General features: G+C 37.3%; 1 protein-coding gene across 1 annotated transcript; it reads left to right on the plus strand.

Moving 5' to 3' along the window:
- Window positions 1-245: 245 nt before the first annotated feature.
- On the plus strand, window positions 246-20895 carry APELA (apelin receptor early endogenous ligand). Its single transcript, XM_014851477.3, has 3 exons — window positions 246-374; window positions 1758-1847; window positions 19230-20895. Exons 1-2 carry the CDS (start codon window positions 302-304, stop codon window positions 1844-1846), a joined length of 162 nt encoding a protein of 53 aa, XP_014706963.1. The 5' UTR covers window positions 246-301; the 3' UTR covers window position 1847; window positions 19230-20895.
- Window positions 20896-21032: the final 137 nt, after the last annotated feature.

Below are 21032 nucleotides of genomic sequence, written 5' to 3' on the forward strand. Positions count from 1 at the left end.
TTACGGCATGCTTGAATGGTTTATTTCACCAATATTTGCTTATGGAAATAAAGGGGAGTAACGGGGGGGGGGGAGGAGAGGAGTGGAGGAGGGGTTTGAGGCCGGGGGAGGCTCTGACCACAGCACAGCGCACCAGTAACCTTGTCTGATGTGATCATTAACCTTTCTGGAAAACGCAGCTGGCAGTTCTCTGAGGTTTGTCATTAGAATGTGAGGAGAGCCACACAGATACTGCATAGACCATTCAAAGATTGTTTGGTTTCCTTTCAGAGCTACTGCTCCACCTTAGTGCGGCAGAAAAATGAGATTTCAACAATTCTTTTACGTATTTTTAATTTTTATGATGAGCCTTCTTATCAACGGTCAGAGACCAGGTAGGACTTTGATTCATTTGTACCAAGTAACTTGTTTTTACGCCTCTTTGTGTCCATGGGCCTCTGAGTGTGATTGTGTTTTTGTGTTGAAAATCACTTAGGTGTGCTTAGGGGTATTCGGAGTAAGTGTGTAGGATTTTGGAAGTATGCTATCTATCTTGTTAGGTCTATTTTTTGGATATTTTAAAAAATAGCTGGATTTTTAAATGATGATAAATATTTTACCACTATTTTTCTAAGTTCAAAGAAAATTGATCCCGAGGCTATTGTAGATATGTTGTCCCCATAAGTAAAAAGAAATGGAAATGTTTGGTCTGTTCATTACAGAGCTAAACAAACTTACAGATTTTTAGATAAAATGCAAAATCTAAAGCAGTTTATTAAAAGAACATGTTGCTTACTGAAGTAGGGCAATGTTAACTGAATTAACAACATAAAAATCATAATGTGAGAAATGCAGATGAAAACTTAAAACAGGTCAATAGCTGTTACTTCTAGTTATATAATTAGATGTGTCACTTAAAACAAAGAAAGTGCCAATTTTAGTATTGTTGTGCTTACAGAGCGAAAATAATGTCAAAAATACATATGGTCAAGATAATTAATATTAATTCACTTGACACATTTTTCAAGTATGATATCAGTTGTGTTGTTCTTAACTAACAAAAATTTAGTAAGCAGACTTATTCTAATGTGCTTTTACTTCAAAACCTAATATTTAAGATTTCAAAGCACTGGCAAGTAAAAATTTAGAAAGTTTTCTGACTCAGGAAAAAGCACACCCAAATTGAAGTAGAAAGGTGATAATATTATATCTAAATATGTTTGATTATTCACTTGGTAATATACTTCATTTAGAACAGAAAGTGGTGCATAACTGGTTAAAAATTCACTCTCTGCTTATTAGTTAATCAGAAGTTTGATCACCAAGCTTATCGCAAATGATGTCCCCTGGTCTGCCCTGTCACATAAATAAGGAAAAAGTTTTGAATCAGTGACACAGAAAGCAGCTGATCCCTTCTTATCGCTTATAGCAATTGCTGTTTGAATCATTTCTACTTTTCTGAAATACAGAACACTTTGGACAATGTTCTTGTAAAATATTTGTGATTAATTCACTACATAAAATTAAAGGTCTAGGAGCATTTAAAAAGGAATCATGTAGAAGGAGGAGGATTTTACTATTAGATCCTGCTAATAACGTGAACTGTTAGGAATACATCTCGTGGATTTGCATCACGTTAATTTTTTATGTCACCATCACATCTGAACAAGTAGCAAATAATCACCGTATAATTTGGATCCAAAATATTCCCTTACATTCTCCAGATTAAACAATTAATTTTCTGAAAAATGCTCCTAATATTTCCCTTTTTTCCTCAGCTAATTTGGCAATGAGAAGAAAATTGCACAGACACAACTGCCTTCAGAGGAGATGTATGCCTCTCCACTCACGAGTGCCCTTCCCCTGAGGTATTTTTGATAGAAAATAGTTTTCCTATGTTTAGCCAGCATTCCAGATTAGATCTACCAAAGAAAGTTTATTCATATTTTGTAATACGTGATAAGGGCTGTACTGTGATGTCAGTTTCGGGGATGCTACTTGCAAAACAAAACCGTGAAATGACATGATGTTTGAGAATTGCTTTAATAGTTTAATGGGATAGATGAGGAAAATGTAGGAGAATCTTGATAAGTGATGAATCTGAGTGATAGTTATATGGGGATTAATACTATTGTGTGTTTGACAATTATCATAATTAAAAAAATCAGCAGGAGAATATCATTATGAAAGTATCTTTAAACATGTATCTTGAAAAACACTGAGTAGCTCCCCACGTTATTCAGAACAAGCACATTTCCCATTAAGACCACTGTGTCCTTGAAAGCATTTGGACATATTTGCCCAACAAGGCCAAATGAATGATGTCCTAGCCTCAATACTTCATAGTTTATTTTCCCTAAAAATATTTCTCAATATATAAAATTATCTTAATATTAATGGCACAACAGCTTTGCAGCCTCACTCTTAGAACTGGTCTTGATGGTTGAATCTTTTAAGGATAAATTCTGAATAGAATTTTGCTCTTCCCTTTTTTTTTTACTATCACTGAAAGGCCAATGATTTACACCACTGCTGTCACCAGTAATACTGCTTGTATCAGTTAACTTCAAACACTGCCCAAGTTTAAGTTCCTTCATACTGAAAAATAGCTTGGCATTCTATTGTAATTATTTTAAGCTCTTTAATTCAGATAAAATACATCTCCCTAAAAAAAAATGCCATAGAAATATCCCTCAGCTGGTTAACGTATACAGGCAATTGCTAAATTAGCTTATTCAGTCGGCCTATAGATTGTAGCATTTATGGCACTATTCATTCAGAGGAAAGAATGGTTGCTATGCCTATTGTTTAGTGCGTGCTTTTCAAAGTCGGTGAAAGCCCTGTTTGTAGTAAGACACTAAATGAAGGAAGAGCAATTCAGTATAATAAGCATTTATCAAGAGGGGTAAGAGAAAAAAACAAGTTCTCCTCTCCTGTATCTGTAACAAATTACTCTTTGCTATCAAAATATGAAAAATAAATTTGGTGGAGGAATCCAGAAAGATACAATAAGAAGTTCTTGAGAAGCCAATTAATAGGTACTAACCCATGCTTTAAAAGGATTTTATGTGTTAAAAAGTCCTTTGGTGTGTGTTGATCATTCATTTCAGCCTCACATATAAATAATGATAAAATCTGAGCTTAGGAGGAGTGAAGAATTTCCAGATTTTCCCAGCACTCCTCCACAAATAACAAAGGAGAGGAGGCATTTCACCGCTAGCAGGGGAATGCCTACATACAGAGAGAAAGATACCTTGCATAACATGAATAAAAGCCCTTAGTTAGCCACAAATTATATTGACTTTTTCCACAAACCACCTGCCATAAAAACCAGGTTCCAAGTAAACAAGATAGAGTAGTGAAATCCAAATTGTCTAAGTTAAGGGAAATTTTGACCCATAAACCAAATTGTAAACCAAAGGAAAATTTAAATAAAAGCCAAATAGGGGCTGGCCAGGTTGTATAGTGGTTAGGTCCAGTCTGCACTTTGGCAGCCCAGGGTTCATGGGTTCAGATTCCAGGCACAGACCTCTGGCCACTCATCAAGCCATACTGTGATGGTGTCCCACATAGAAAATAGAGGAAGACTGGCACACATGTTAGCTCAGGGGCAATCTTGCTCACTAAAAAAAAAAAAACGCCATATAAACGATTGAATGATAGCAGTCCTTTACAAAATTTGGCTGATCAACTTTAAAAAACTGCTCAGGTTACAGTATCCATTTTCTCAGTGTTTAGACTAGTCCTACATTCCAGCCTCAGTTCTTTGAAGAACGTGTAAAAGTTACATTCTGGAATCTAGCAATATTATAAAAGCCAATGCAAGATAAACGTTAACATAATTTCCTTGGGCCGGCCCTGTGGCCGAGTGGTTAAGTTTGCCCACTCTGTTTCCGTGGCCCAGGGTTTCGCTGGTTTGGATCCTGGGTGCGGACATGGCACCACTCATCAAGCCACACTGAGGCGGCGTCCCACATGCCACAACTAGAAGGACCCACAACTAAAAAATATGCAACTATGTACCAGGGGGCTTTGGGGAGAAAAAGGAAAAATAAAATCTTTAAAAAAAAAAAGATAATTTCCTAAGATCTTGCTCAACCAGTGTTATAACAAGTGCTACCTTCAAATTTGATAGCATAATTCTCATTGTCCTAAATACTTGGACATTTTTTATATGTCTTGCACCAGGGGTACTTTGACAACTGGTTAAAGGCTCTACGGACCTAGGGAGTGGAGCTTTAAAGCAGAAGCTCCCTTTCATTTATCCCTCACTGTTTTCTACATGCTTTAGATAAAATCACAAGTCTCTATTTGATTCACTTAGGGTCAAATAAGACTGTAAGCAGATAGGTAAGGTAAACAGTTGACTTTGGAAGTTTTCCAGGTTAAGCCCTTGGAGTGGTTTAGACTTGGCTCACTTACTAGGAATGCCCTCTTATCTTTCCTCTGTCCATTTTTCTCACTCCTCGAGTCCTCATCAGTCATGCTCAGTGAGATTTCCTAACCTCTCAATTGAGTTAAACAGAAAATCTACACTGTATAAAATTCATTTTCTTGACTTTTTTTTTTCTCACAAATATTTTGGCATCACCTTCAGCATTAGGTGAGTTAGAGTGGAGGAAAGCAAGAGAAAAGCATGTCAGGAAATCCAAGCTTACAGGTTAATGTGAGAGCAGTCAAGTGGAAAATGAGGTAGGACTTTAGATTCTAATGATCTCCCCTTCCAATAGTAAAATCTCACTACGTTAATGATTTTATTTATAAATAGGTTCTCCAGATAACTACATACCCTATTAATACATACTCATCTAGCTTTTTAATAATAATTAAGACGTGATACATGTTCGTGGCGTAAAATTTTTTTTCTAACGGTATGGAAGAATGTAAAGTGAAAAGTGAGAGTCTTCCACCCTACCCAGTTGCCCATTTTCACTTCCCAGAGGTAATGGCTGTGGAAAGATTTTTGGTGAAGGTAGCTTTTAATACTTTATTTTAAGCTGAGACCAGCTAATTTCCTCGTCACCCTTGATTACCATTCAAAATGCAAGTGCTTCTAGTTCTGTATTTTCTGCCTTATTCTTACCCCTTCAAAGTCAAGTCTTCTGACCCCCCTGACCAAACCTCTGCCATGCCTCCCAGGCTTTTGCACATCTCCTGTTTTCTTGGCCCTTCTCACTCCATTCTGCCTCTTTGGCTAAATGAAAGCCAACTGTCTTCAGCACGGAATCTGCACTTTAGTGGAGCGCTCCATCTCCAACTTTAGCACAGTTTTCTAGGAACAACTCTTCTTACTTTTAGGCACCTCTGACTCCCATTCAGCTACATTTCAAACGTTTAATGACCTCTAGTTTCCTTAAACTTCTTAACCTCCTTTTCCAACTCATAGCAAGGGTTCACTCCTCAGAGAACAACAAACCACAACTGCCCTCAAACTACAAACATCTGTATCTGCAGCACTTCTGTTTCCTCTTCCTAGTCTTTCACGAAGAGAGATTCCTGTCTTGGATATGGCTAATCTCTCTACGTCTCAGGAACCTTGATCCAGCAATTTCTCCCTTTCTTCCCCAGAATGTCAAATACGTCAAAACTGATCTATTTCATCCTTATCAAAGAAAAAATTGTGCACCATTGACTCCACAGTGCTCTCTAGTGACCAGCCCATCTTCTCTACATAGCCAAATTTCCTGAAAAGGTGGGAGTTTCCTTTTCTCCCATCTGTTTTCAACATACTGCACCCCAATGCATTCTGGGAAAGGTCTCTAATGCCTTTCTTTTTCTTCATCCAGTGATTACATTTTGGTCCTGATCTCAGTTATCCTACTGTAGGTCAAATGGTAGAATGGATTTTCCTTGGTTTCAGTGACACCGTGCTCCCTTCTGACTATTTACCTCTGGAACAATTCACTCTTCCTTTCAGGACCTGTACGGGGTGTCTAATTGTCTACCTGGAATCACCTTAGCTATCCTACAGACTTCCACCTCATGTCTATGTTGCATATACAGATCTCCACCATGGCTTCTACATAGCTTAGTCTTGAAACTCAGTTCTTTGTTCTAATATCATAGATGTCATTAGGAAGAACTTCCCTGATGATCCTCTATATCAAAAAGCAATACCAAAATAAAGTCTTTAAAAAAGAAAGCAGTACCTCTCTCTACCCTAGATCCTCCTATTTCCCTTTTCCTGGTTTGTTTTTCTCCATAACACCTAATGCCATCTGACATGACATATATGTACTTTGTTATTCGTTTAGCATTCGCCTCTTTTCCTTAGAATGTAAGTTCCATGAGAATAGGGACTTTGCTTTGATCACAGCTGTGTGCCCAGTGACTATACTATGCTCCCCAGAAATATTTGATGAATGAATACCTAAAAGTAAACTCTTCAATTCCTCCCACTCAGATCTTTCTCCTGTGTTTTCAAAATGTAGAGAATAATTATAAAGCTATCATATATTAGACGTTTACTATGCATCATGCACTCTCCTATGAAGTATGCATGTTACTGTTTCAATATCAATTTCTGAGCACAGTGCCCTAATATTCAGTTCTAGTTCATTTCCCCACCTGTCATTTCTACCTTGAAATATTTTTTTAAATCAGCTCCCTCCTTTTCATCTCTACTACCACCATCTCAGTGCCTCTTATATCTCTCCACCATGGCTTAACACCTTAACTGATTACTCCTGCCTTCAGTTCTGGATGTGGAAAGTTCATTTTTTGTTTTATCATCTAATCTTTCTAAACTGTAAATCCAATCATGCCACACCTTGATTAAAGCTCTCAGCTGTCCCTGTAGCCTTCAGGACAGTGAAAGCACCCATAATTTAACAAACAACACCTTACAAAATGTCCCTCTCCAGCATCGCCTGTCACCTCTTCTCCCCTTACCTCTCCCAGAGGGGATAAGAAAGAATTAAGACTGTCTGGACTGCATGGATGGAGCTCTGGCCACATAATTCACTCACTGGTGATCATTGGTAAGTCACGTACCCTCTTGAACCCTCCCTCTACTTCCGACCTATAAAATGGAGCTAGTAATGGTATGTACCTTATCATAATCATACCAAGCACATACTAAAGTGCTAAATAGATAGTAGCTAGAGTTATTATTACTCTTACTTTTTTTTTTCCTTTTTCTCCCCAAAGCCCCCCAGTACATAGTTGTATATTCTTAGTTGTGGGTCCTTCTAGTTGTGGCATGTGGGATGCTGCCTCAGCGTGGCTTGATGAGCGGTGCCATGCCCGCACCCAGGATTCAAACCGATGAAACACTGGGCTGCCTGCAGCGGATCGCGCACGAACTTAACCACTTGGCCCCAGGCCCCTATTACTCTTACTTTAAAGTCAGTCCATTCTTCACCTCTTGCTGTTCCACAGCTACATTTCTGCCTGCATTGTCCTTTCTTGACCAAAGCCTGTATCATGTGTCAGCCACATGGGAGCCAGTCCTGTGGCACGCCTGCATCACATGTGAGCCATGGCTGAGCTATGCCTGAACCACGTGTGAAAGTGTCCTCAACCATATGTGACCCAGACGAGTCATGTGAGATCCACGCCTGAATTACACCCGAACCATGTGTGAACCATGCAGGAACCACACGTGAGACACCCTTGAACCACATCTGAACCACCTGTGAAACACACATGTTCGATGCTTGAACCACACATGAACCACAGGGGAGCCACACATGAAACATACAGGCTTTGGTCAAGCACGGCTCACACATGGTTCAGGTGTGGCTCATGCATGTCTGTGGTGTTACTCAGGCGTGGTTCACATTTGTTTGTGGCATGGGTGGCACATACTCTTTCCCTGTCAGTTCATCCTTCGAGAAACCATTCCTCATTTTGATACCCCTACCAGTTGTATTAGATGCCCACTTTTTGCTCTCAGAGCGTTTGCATACTTCTGCCAAAGTACTTCACTCACTACATTGTAATAATGTGTTAAGCACCACAACCAGAAGGACCCACAACTAGAATATACCATTATGTACTGGGGGCTCTGGAGAGAAGAAGAAAAAAAAAGACTGGCAACAGATGTTAGCTCAGGTGCCAATCTTTTCAAAAAAATAAATAATAACAATAATGTGTTAACTGACTATACTCCTCCCCTCCTTCCTCAGCATGCTGTAAATTCCCCATAGGCAGAGCGTGGGTGTTCTGACTTTGTTAAATTAACATTTGTTAAGTGGAGCTCAGAGTACAGAATGGTGAGCCAAGGTGAGCCTTAGTTCCACAGCTGACTACAAGGTAAATTGAAATAGAGAAGTTTATCACTCATGGGTCCTGGAAGAAGTACACTGCATGCCTGGAGGGGCCACATGAGGAGTTCAAGGCAGAATGAAGACAGAGGCACTGGGGCACATGCCTTTATTAGGGTCTGTGGGTGGAATGCTTTGGGGTCCAGCGCTAGGGTCAGATCGATCAATTCAAACCAAGAGAGTGGGGTTTTGATAAGCCCCACGAGGAGTTGTTTCCAAGGGGCCCATAAGGATACAGGCCCCGGGAGACAAGGGAGACTACTGGTCATAGGGCTGTTGGGGAAGTCACATCAGGATCTTAATTGTTTGTGACTCTACAGCTGGTATCCAGGACAGGAACTTGCATGAGGAGCTAGTGTCAGTTTAAAGTCCTTGCAGGACAGTTGGCCAAGCAAAATGGATGCGGAGGCAACAATCCCATGGAATAGCTTAGCTAAACTCTCAACAGTGGGTTGTACTTATCTTTGTATCTTCAGCGAAAAAGAGTGCCCAGAATACAGAAGGCACTCCATTCATGTTTCTAAAAGAAATGAACCAAACTTTTATGTATTATCTTAGAATTTAGGACTTACTATCATCAGACTCTAACACACATTTTCAGCTTTATTTCCTAATATTAACTGCCAAATTGAACTCTGATTGCTCTCTCTTTGCTAGAAGTGTTTTCTCTTCCAGGAATTGCTTCCCTTATCTCAAGTTCAAACCTTTCCCATCCCCCCAGGATTCTCTTTAAATTCCATTTTTTTATGAGGCCCACCCTGATCCAATTAACTTAAAATAATATTCCACTCTGTCAACAATCACGGTATTTTTATCAGTAGGTTTTTAAAGCCATTTAGCACATTCTACTTTATTTCATCAGTTTTTTATCAGTATTGGAATGTGAATTCCTTGAAGGCAAGATTTGGCTTGGAAAGCTTAGAGTGTAAACGTTTATAGTGTGTCAATGGCCTGGGTATAGGAGATTCCTGCGTGGACTGTAATATCTGTAAAATGCTGAAAATGTAGAAAATTATTGTTTTCTCAATTAATCATAGTCCAACGTCCAGAGAGCATGCTCAGAAAATTCCTAATGCTCCTAATTTACTGATGAAGTAAAACTTATATAAAGATTACAATGCCTTAATGATATTATGTATATTACATATTGAATATATAAATATATAGAAATATAGTTATGTTATATATTATGTGTTATTATAATGAAATCTACATTCCTCTATGCAAAATATGTATATGATGCACTAAAGCCTAATTTCAGAGTTTTCCTCACTTTGGAAACTGATTCCTCATATGAAGTATATAATCTCTCTGTAGATATTTACTTAAAGTGGCTGCTGTTTATCAGGTTCAGGAATCTAAAATTTCTTTGTAGCATAAATCTTTTATCTTTAGTTCTCGGTTTTGTGTTCAATTAATGACCTAGTGATATTAATTAAGGTTATTATTACATAGCTGTAAGGTATTTGAAAAATATATTATTCTGGGGGCTGGCCCGGTGGCGCAGTGGTTAAGTTCGCATGTTCTGCTTCTCGGTGGCCCGGGGTTCGCCAGTTTGGATCCCGGGTGCGGACATGGCACTGCTTGGCAAAAGCCATGCTGTGGTAGGCGTCCCACATATAAAGTAGAGGAAGATGGGCATGGATGTTAACTCAGGGCCAGTCTTCCTCAGCAAAAAGAGGAAGATTGGCAGTAGTTAGCTCAGGGCTAATCTTCCTCAAAAAAAAAAGAAAAGAAAAATATATTATTCTTAGATAATCGAAAGAAAATATTTATTGGTTTTTAGGGTGACTTGAGAAAAATGAAATGACTTATTAACTATTTCAATACATTTCACTCTTGGATGTCCTTTTAAAAAATGGTGGTGTATGCTCCGCTGCAGGTGGCCCAGTGTTTCATTGGTTCGAATCCTGGGCGCGGACATGGCACTACTCATCAAACCACGCTGAGGCAGCGTCCCACATGCCACAACTAGAAGGACTCACAACAAAGAATATACAACTATGTACCAGGGGGCTTTGGGGAGCAAAAGGAAAAAAATAAAATCTTTAAAAAAAAAAAATGGTGGTGTATGGTACTGAACGCCACAATTCTTTCAACACTGTCAGTAATATCAAATGTATAGATGAATTCTAAACTTCCTGATCTTAATAAAATGATAAGCAATTATCACTAGAGACCTTCAAATTCTTGTCAGATTATCTATAATCCCTCAGAATATTGCAAATTTATAATTAAATCCTTGATAGTTTATCTGTTACCACTGAGAATATTTATAAATATTTATAAATAAAATAATTAATAATGCGATGGTCTAGAGGTTAAGATCTGATGCTCTTACCACCAAGGCCCGTGTTCTTTCTTGGCAAGGGCACCATACCACCAGTCTGTTGGTTGTCGTACTATGGCAGTTGCAGCGGGTTTCAGCGGAGCTTCCAGACTGAGACACTAGGAAGAAGGAGCTGGCCGCCCACTTCTGAAAAAACTGGCCTTGAAAACCCTGTGAATAGCAGCAGGGCATTGTCTGATACAGTGCCAGAAGGTGAGAGGATGGCACAAAAAGACCAGGCAGAGTTCCACTCCACTGTACACAGGGTTATTAGGACTTGGAATCAACTTGACGGAACTAACAAATCAACAATGCAAACCACATGTCTTCTGCTTTGTTAAAATTTTATTAGAGAGGAAAAATAGGCATAATACAGAGGCTTTCCCAAGACCTCATTCACTAGCTCTCAGCCATGCACACCCATTTGTGCCAGGAGCTTGGTCAACCCTGCCACTATTCCAACCACATCAGGCCTTCCAGAGTATTGGCCATCCTTCTCCAGGCCCATTGGCCCCCTCTAGTCTTCCTTTTCTCTAGCTAAGATTCTCTAATTCTTTTCTTTCTTTTTTTTTTTTGTTTTAGGATGATTAGCCCTAAGCTAACTGCTGCCAATCTTCCTCTTTTTGCTGAGGAAGACTGGCCCTGAGCTAACATCCGTGCCCATCTTCCTCTACTTTATATGTCAGACACCTACCACAGCGTGGCGTGTCAAGCTGTGCTACGTCCCAACCCGGGATCCAAACCGGTGAACCCCAGGCCGCTGATGCGGAACATGCGCACATAACCGCTGCACCACCCGGCTGGCCCCAGATTCTCTAATTCTTTATTTCCATAATTGCTGTCAACATTACAGATTTCCTTGCTTCTCTGTCTTCATCTCATTGTTCTGGAAGAATCCTGAAGTCTTCATCCAGGCACATTATTGTTCCTGGCCAACACGCAAGAAGTCAGATTGGAACCACTTTTAAATTTATTACCTCCAATCTCAGTTAGCCCTTCACTCTGTCCAGCAAACCTACTACATTTCCGTGGTCAGCTTGCTGCACTGCATTCCACAATAACTGTTTCTAACATTTTCTACTCACCTTAAATTTCAGACCCTTATCTTCATTTTTGGCAGGTGGCTTGTCTCTTGCATCACAGAGAAAAGAGAAGTCATCAGATGGTCCATCACTCACCTCCAGGACCAAATTAGAATCCCTTCTAATCTTCCTCCCACCTTGCCTACCTCCATCCTCCTCGTCCTTCTTGGTGCCATGGAAGGCATGACCCTTTCTCCATCTGTGTTGTGGATCCCTTCCCTACCCACTTTCTCAGGAATCTGAAACCACCACTTAACACATTTTCTTCATTCTCTGTGCCCTCTGAATCATCTTGTCAACATCTCAATCCACTCTAATCTGTCTTACACCTATTTTAAAATTGACATCAATCATCTTCATATTTCTAAACTGACAATTTTTAGTCTTCCTCCTGATTTCTCAGCAGAATTTCTCAGTTAGTAGCAACTGACTAGTTGGTCTGCCAAAATCTCTTCCCTTAAATTCTGGAACCATGCTTATACTTTTCTGTTAAATTCTCAGCTGATCCTCTGGCTCCTAGGCAGGCTTAATCTTACCTACCAAGACTTGCAAGGTGAAGTTCTCTCTACTCTCTCCTGCTCTGCTTCAGCCATTCCTTTGGCTTCAATTACCTCTTTACAATGCCTGATAATACTCTGGGGGTGATGGCAGGAGCAGGGGGATGCGGGGAAGAAGACTATCCAAATGAGCAGAAGCAAAGCCTATTTATTCAGAGCTTGCTATAGCAAGGGAGCCAGCCACCATCACTTCTGTTTGGCAGAGGACCAAATATAGGCAGGGGAGTGAGAAAGCTTTATAGTGAAAAAAGGGGACGGCTTCAGGTATGCTCTGATTGGCGGTTGTTGCTATGGGAAAGTTGGAGGCAGGCTGCCTAGAAGTGGGGCTTCCTATGTGATTGGTTTGGGGAGCGTGTATGGCTTTCTCTGGTTAGTCCTGAATTGGAATTGGAGGAAGGAGGAGCACATATTAGGGAAACTAGCAATTATGACAAAATCACCACTTGGGGCCAATTGCTGCAGAGGTTGTGGTTTGGTTTCCTGGACTGGTTGTTGCACAGTTTGTGGGTCAGAGTTCTGGTTTTTTTGTTTTTTGGGTTGTTTTTTTTTTTCTCATAAAAGGACAAAAGTGTTTTATTTAAAGCAACTGCACCACATAATATCTTCATTTCTCCCTTTTGTTGCCATTTAAAATTGTAATAGCTCCACAGATATTACAGTGAAACATATAATATGGCATGCAATGTAGAGGAACTTACACCTGAATTATCCCAAACAACTCAAGCTCCTTACATAACAAAGATTAAGGTGACTTTTTGTGTGCGTGTGAGATGTAGGTTTTTTTGTGTGTGTGTGAAATTACAGTTGTACATCATTATTAGTCATGTTGTAGGTACACCACTTCACCCCTAGTGCCCTCCCCCACCCCCCTGTTTTTTGGGTTTTTTTGAGGAAGATTAGCCCTGAGCTAACATCTGCTGCCTATCCTCCTCTTTTGTTTTTTTTTTTGCTGAGGAAGACTAGCCCTGAGCTAACATCTGTGCCCATCTTCCTCTACTTTATATATGGGATGCCTACCACAGCATGGCTTGCCAAGCGGTGCCATGTCCACACCCGGGATCCGAACAGGTGAACCCCTGGCTGCCAGAGCGGAACGTGCGCACTTAACTGCTGGGCCACCGGGCTGGCCCCATCCAACTCTCTAATCTTAAGACTGCTACTAACCTGCTTTCTGTTTCTATAGACTTACCTATTCTAGACATTTCATATAAATAGATTCTCCTAATTTTTTTTTTTTGTGATTGGCTTCTTTAACTCAGCTTAATGTTTTCATGGCTCAGCTATGTAGTAGCATGAATCAGTACTTCATTCTTTTTTAATGGCTGAATAAAAGTCCATTGTATAGAAAAATCACATTTTGTTTATCCAATCATCTGTTGTTTTCACTATTTGGCCATTGGGAATGATTCTGCTCTAAACAAGTTTTTGCTTGAACATATTTTTTCAGTTCTCTTGGGTATATACCTAAGAGTGAAATTGCTGGGTTATATGGTTAGTGTATGTTTAATTCATTGAGGAACTGCCAAACTGCTTTCCATGGTGGTTGCAGCATTTTACGTTCCTATCAGCAGTATATAAGGATTCCAGTTTCTCCACATTCTCATCAATGCTTGCTATTATAGCCCTCCCATTGGGTGTGAAACGGTATCTCATGATTTTGATTTGCATTTACTTAGTGACTAAGGATGTTGAGCATCTTTTTATGTACCTATTGGCCATTTGTCTATCTTATTTGGAGAAATATCTATTAAATCCTTTGACTATTTTTCAGTGGGCTTATTTGTCTTTTTGTTGTTGAGTTGTAGCAGTTCTTAACATATTTTGAATACAGGACCCTTATCAGATGTGTGATTTGCAAATACTTTCTTCCGTTCTAGGGGTTGTCTTTTCACTTTCTTGGTGGTGTCCTTTGAGCACAAAAGGTTTTGTTTTGTTTGTTTTTCTGAGAAAGACTCACCCTGAGCTAATATCTGTGCCAATGTTCCTCTATTTTGTATGTGGGTTACTGCCACAGCATGGCTTGACAAGGTCTACACCTGGGATCCAAACCCATGAACCTGGGCTGCCAGCTGCCCAAGAGGAGTGAGAGGAACTTTAATCACTCAGCCACGGGGCCAGCCCTGAGCACAAAAGATTTTAGTTGTATTAAAGTCCAATTTGTCTATGTTTTCTTTGGTTGCTTGTGCTTTAGGTGTCATATTAGGAAACCATTGACTAATTCATGGTCAAAAATATTTACACCTACGTTTTCTTCTAAGAGTTTTGTAGTTTTATCACTTAGGTTTATTCTATGATCCATTTTGAGGTAAATTTCATATATGTTGTGAGGAAGGGCCCCAACTCCTTTTGCATTTGAATATCCAGTTGTTCTAGCACCATTTGTTGAAGATACTGTTCTTTTTCCCATTGAACTATGTTGGCACTGTTGTTGAAAATCAATTGACCATAAATGTAAGGGTTTATTTCTGGACTCTCAGTTCTATTTCATTGATCTATATGTCAACCCTTGTGCTAATACTATATGGTCTTGATTATTGTAATATTGTAGCAAGTTTCTAAATTGGGACATGTGAGTCCTCCAACTTTGTAGTTCTTCAAGATTGTTTTGGTAATTCTGGTTTCCTTGAATTTCCATATGAATTTTAAGATCAGCTTGTCAATTTCTGTCAAGATCCAGCTGGAATTTGCCTAGAGATTGTGTTGAATCTGTAGATCAACGTATGAAGTACTGCCTTTTTTACAATTTTCCAATCCATTTGATGTATTTCCATTTACTCAGATTTATTTTAACTTCTTTCAACAATGTTTTAGTTTTTAGAATAAAAGTTTTATACTTCTTTTGTTTGACTTATTCCTAAGTATTTTATTCTTTTGATGCTATTAAAAATGGAATTTTCTTAATTTCATTTTTTGAATTGTTCATTGCTAATGTTTACAAATAGAATTGCTTTTTGTTTATTGATCTTGTATCCTGTAACTTTAGTGAAATTGTTGATTTCTTCTCATAGTTTTAGTAAGTTCCTTAGGATTTGCTACGTAAAAGCTCATGACATCTTAAAATAGAGATAGTTTTACTTCTTTATTTCTAGTCTGGGTGTTTTTTATTTCTTTTTCTTGTCTAATTGTCCTAACTAGAACCTCCAGTACAGTGTTGAATAGAAGTGGTGAGAAGAGACATCCTTGTCTTATTCCTAATCTTAGATGGAAAGTATTCTGTCTTTCACCAAGAAGTATGATGTTAGCTGTGGGTCTTTGTGGATGTTCTTTATCAGGTTGAAGAAGATTCCCTCTATTCCTAGTTTGCTGAAAGCTTTTATCATGAAAGAAGTGTTGGGTTTTGACAAAACCAAACAAAAACAAAACTGTTTTTTCTGTTTCTATTGAAATCATTGTGCATTTTTGTCCTTTATTCTATTGAAATCATGTATTACACTAAGTGATTTCTGGATGTTAAACAAATCTTGCGTTCCTGGGATAAATCCCATTAGGTATGAAGTAGTATCATTTTTATATATGGGTGGATTCAGTGTGCTGGTATGTTGTTAAAGATTTTTCTATCTACATTTACAAGAGATTTTAGTCTGTAGTTTTCTTTTCTTGTGATAGCCTTTTCTGGTTTTGGTATCAGGGTAACACTGATCTTATAGAATGAGTTGGGAAGTGTTTCTTCCTCTTCTATATGTGGGAAGTGTTTGTGAAGGACTGAGACTGATTATTTAAATCTTTGGTGGAATTCACCAGTGAATTTATCTGGCTTAGGGCGTTTCTTTGTGGGAAGTTTTTAAAATTGGTAGCTCAATTTTTTTTTATTTGTTATACACCCATTCAGATTTTCTATTTCTTCTCAAGTCAGTTTTGGTAGTTTGTGTCTTTCCAGGAATTTGTTCATTACATCTAAGTTATCTAATTTTTTCACATACAGTTGTTTAGAATATTTCCATATAATTTTTTTTTTTACTTTTCTAAGATCAGTAGTGATATTTTCTCTTTCATTCCTCCGTTTAGTTATTTTAGTTTTTTCTTTTTATTCTTGATTAGCCTAGGTAAGCTCCACCAATTTTGTTAATCTTTTCAAAGGACCAACTTTCAGTTTGGTTGATTTTCTCTATAGTTTTTCCATTCTCTATTTCATTCACTTCTGCTCTAATCCTTATTGTTTTCTTCCTTCGGCTTGCTTTAGGTTTTGTTTGCTCTTCTGTTTCTAGTATCTAAAGGTGGAATGTTAGCTTATTGAATGAGATCTTTCTTCTCTCTTAATATATATGTTTAGAGTTATAAATTTCTCTCTAAGCACTACTTTGCATCCTATAACTTTTCATGTTCACCTCAGAATATTTTCTTCTTTCTCTTTTAAGATTTTATTTTTCCTTTTTCTCCCCAAAGCCCCCCAGTACATAGTTGTGTATTTTTAGTTGTGGGTCCTTCTAGTTGTGCTATGTGGGACGCTACCTCAGCATGGCTCAATGAGCGGTGCCATGTCCGTGCCCAGGATCTGAACTGGTGAAACCCTGGGCGGCTGAAGCGGAGCGTGTGAACTTAACCACTTGGCCATGAGGCAGGCCCCCCAGAGTATTTTCTTATTTCCCTTGTGATTTCTTCTTTGACCTATTAGTTGTTTAGGAGTGTGGTGCTAATTTCCGCACATTTGTAAATTTCCCAAATTTATTTGCTATTGATTTCTAACTTCATCTTATTGTTGAATCATCTATTTCTCCTTTTGATTCTGTCAGTTTTTGCTTCACATATTTTGGGGCTCTATTTTTAGGTTCGTGTATCTTCACAATTCTTATACATTCTTCAACCAACCCTTTTATCATTATAAAATGTCTTTCTTTGTCCCTAATAACAATTTTTGTCTTAGAATTTATTTTTCCTGTTATTAATATATCTACTTCAGCTCTCTTATGCTTGCTGTTTGCATGATATCTTTTTCTATTCTTTTACTTTCAACCTATTTTTGACTTTGAATCTAAAGTGTAACTCTTATAGAGAACATATAGTTGGATCATGGTTTTTTTACACTCAGCCTGACAATATCTACATTTTGAATGGATTGTTTAGTAGATTCACATTTAATGTCATTATTGATCTGTATCTTATTATTGATACCTATATGTCTCATGTCTTTTTTGTTTCTTTGTTCCTCTATTTCACCTTTATTGCTTTCTTTTGCATTAAATGAATATTTTCTAGTGCAATATTTTAATCATTTTAATGATTTTTTTCACTATTTTTTTCACACTGTTATTTTCTTAGTGGTTGCTCTAGGACTTAAACAATATATGTCTGAACTAATCAGAATCTACTTCTATTGGAAGTCCAGTGAGTATAGGAATACCTATATAGCTTTATTCTCTCTTCCTATTTTAATTCTATTATAGTTATGCATATTACTTCTATACATAAATCCAACTTTGTTATTATTACTTTATATAACTTTAGATCCTTTAAAGCTGAGAGAAGGAGAGGAAATCTATATATATTTATATAGAGTTGATAATTAGCCTTCTTCTTTACCATTTCTGGTTCTTGTTATTAGTACATTTTTCTGATGTCTTAGTCTGTTCAGGTTGTTAACAAAGTGCCATAGATTAGGTGACTTATAAACAACAGAAATCTATTTCTCACAGTTCTGGAGGCTGGAAAGTCCAAGAACAAGGTGCCAGTGGATTTGATTTCTGGTGTGAATCCATTTCTTGGTTCACAGATGGCTGTCTTCTTGTGTCCTCACATGGTGGAAGGGGCAAGGGAGCCCTCTGGGTTTTACTTTATCAGGGCACTAATCTTAATCATGAGGTCTCCACCCTCATTACTTAATCATCTCCCAAAGGCCCGACTTCCAAATACCATCACAATGGGGATTAGGTTTAAACACAGGAATTTTAGGGGGACACAAACATTCAATCTATAGCACTTGAATAAATGTTTCTCCATTTGCTCTATTCCCTTAGGATAATTTCTAGAGACTTTAAATACTCTTTCCTTTTTTCAAATAATTTTCACCAGCTATGGTTGTTTCACTGGGAAGAGGGTCCACAGAGCTCCTTATACCATCATTCTTTAAGTACCCCAGGTTATACATATTTTAAATATTGATACCTAGTGGTAAATTGTTCTCTAGAAAAGCTACACCACTTTACATTTCCAATAGCAAGTCATGAGAATGCTTATTTCCCACACTCTTGCCAACTGTGGATGTTATCAGTACTTTTAATCTTTGCCAATCTGAGAAAGAAAAATAACTGTCTCATTTTTATATTCAAATTTTAGGCAGTCTGAGTTGAGAGATAATTCCTAGAAAAGACATACCTCTCTCCGTTTACTGCTAAATTAGTTATAGTTACCCCACTATGACTGTCAAGAAAATGAAATGTGAAGGAGGTGGAAGCTTCCAAAAATGAAGCAAGGGGCTGCCTTCATGTTTTCCAGAGGGGGCCAAAACAAATGCCTAGGAAAACCTTGGCACCAGGAATTCTCCTGTTATAAGAGACTCATTTTTGTCTTTAAAAAATTAGTTATATTTTCACCTACCTTATATTTAAAACTTATTGCGGAGTACTAATTATTAGTTTCATAGCATTAAAAGATTCCTAGGGACCATTTTATCTCTTAAATAAAATACTCCAAGTTAAGATTTTGATTCTGATATCTTTCTGTTGATCTGCTCTAAGTAACTGTCTTAGCCGGTATAAATATCAGGAATCAAAATCCAAAATACTAAGAAAAATAGTTGAGACTGCTAATGCGGACCACTGAGCAAATAAAGATTATTAGGTGATAAATAATTTAATGAAAAAATCTCTTCAATAGCATAAATTCAGACTTTTGAAGAAATATAGGTGCTGTATTTATTTTGAAAGGTAAGGAAGTATGAAGTTGCTTTCAGCACTGAAAAACTCTGACAAATTTTCATAACTCATTGTCTATTTCAAAAACTGAAGCATGGGTAAATTGGTCTGCTGGATAGCATTTCTTATTAAGATATGTTTCTTTCTCCTTTGCCTTCCAAATATAGATCTTCTCTAGTGAAATTCACCTGGTCTACCGGAAGAAGAAAAGAAGTGAATCCATCCACATAATAGTGTGATTGCTTAGAAGTTCCTGTAAGAAAGGAAGTGTTTGAAAGCACCTGGGATGGTTTATTAGTTTCACGAGATTCTCTTCTTCTTGGTTTCTCTTTAGAGGGAAAATATCATAAATTCAAAAGCAATTCTAGTCTGAAGCACAATTACTTGCAACAAAAATCTCTCATCTTTTTCTGCACATTATTATTCTTACATGGTTTAAAAAGAAAAATACTTTTTAATATCTTAGAACTCTCTAATTGTAAAAAGTACAAGAACTGAAAATTTTTTTCATATTCTTATAATTCTCCAAAACTATTAAATAACTTTTTATATGTTTGAGTGATTTTTTTGAAAAAATGCTAAACCTGAAATCAAATGCATTGACCATCTGGCTTTGTAAAATAAGGAGAAAATAATTGGTTCATGGATTATTTATGTAGAGAGACTAAGAAAGAAGTTATTGTTACCAATTTTATATGATAGACTTTAATGTTTATAAAAGTATTTTTTTATTTTGAATAATACCCACTTAAAGTTGTAAAAGAACATTTGAAATACTAATTTAGTTCCTTTTATTTTACAGCTGAAATGTTCATTTCTGAATCTATTTCTCATGATGTAGTTATAAGAAGCCAAGGTTTGATTTCCTTTGAAGTTCTATGTCCTTGATTCATTTGTACAGATAGTTTCTTAGAAAGGCCCACTTAAAGTTGACATTTAAAATCCACTTATGCCAATGAGCTCCCAAGCAGGGCAATATCTCTTTTCTAACGTATGAGTGCTCACCATTCCGCTGGGCTTTGTTTTGGTGCTGATTTGGTGCTGTGGTGGTGAGACGTGTAAATGAAAAAATCATAGGAGACTCAGGGATGTGATTACCAAAAGGAAACTATCCCATCTAAATCAGAACTGTATTGATAATTAGGTGTTCCCAAGTTGTTAAATATGATCTTAATTTGTATTTATTGAAAGACTGTTATCTCAGTGCCGTAATGTTTTTATTATTTTACTATAAGTTAATTCCAGATATAAAATTTACAAATTCATATCAGCACTGGAAACTTTATTTTGTAAACATTATAGAATGGGGGAAGTCATAACCATTAACCCTTACTTTGCTAAAATAAAAGGTTGGGATCACCATATAAAGAATTTGAAATAGAAATTCTGACATCATGGTATTTGTCTCCCTTTTATAGCTTATTAATGGTGTCTTTTGTAATGGAAGGTGCTTATATAAAGAAATATAATTAAATTTACACACAAACAAAAAGTGTTTTATGAAATGTGTTACCTCATTATTTAAATTGGATATTTTGGGGAAATTCTAAATGATTTTCTGGATAAATTATAATTCCTTTACACAAGTACATTTCAGTAATAATATAAGCTACTGTCAATTATATTTATGTTTAAAACATGTACTCATTTATATATTTTGGACAAAAAGAGAAAATTAATATTTTATACAGTTCAGATGAATCTCCTTTAATACAAGCCTCCACTTTTTCAAATACAGATTCTCACAGTCACAGAAGTTAAAAACCAGTCATATCATTGGAAGATAATTAAATGGTTACAGATTTCTGCTCATCGACTTCAATAATTGTTCAATAAAATATTCAGTGATTTGAGTGTCTACTTGTCGTTACTTGATTAAGAAATGTTCAGAGTGTTGAGCACAGCATGGTGGAAATGTTCCTGATGCATATCCCTATTTCCATTGTTTGTTCCATTTAATTCCAGCATTT

Source organism: Equus asinus, chromosome 3 (assembly GCF_041296235.1).
Source record: "Equus asinus isolate D_3611 breed Donkey chromosome 3, EquAss-T2T_v2, whole genome shotgun sequence".
Classification (NCBI taxonomy): domain Eukaryota; kingdom Metazoa; phylum Chordata; class Mammalia; order Perissodactyla; family Equidae; genus Equus; species Equus asinus.

Bases quoted from the DNA above. Each gene is read 5' to 3' on its own strand.
- APELA (XM_014851477.3), top strand. From the start codon at position 302: ATGAGATTTCAACAATTCTTTTACGTATTTTTAATTTTTATGATGAGC. The intron at 375-1,757 runs GTAGGACTTTGA...TTTTTTCCTCAG, and splicing joins TATCAACGGTCAGAGACCAG to CTAATTTGGCAATGAGAAGA.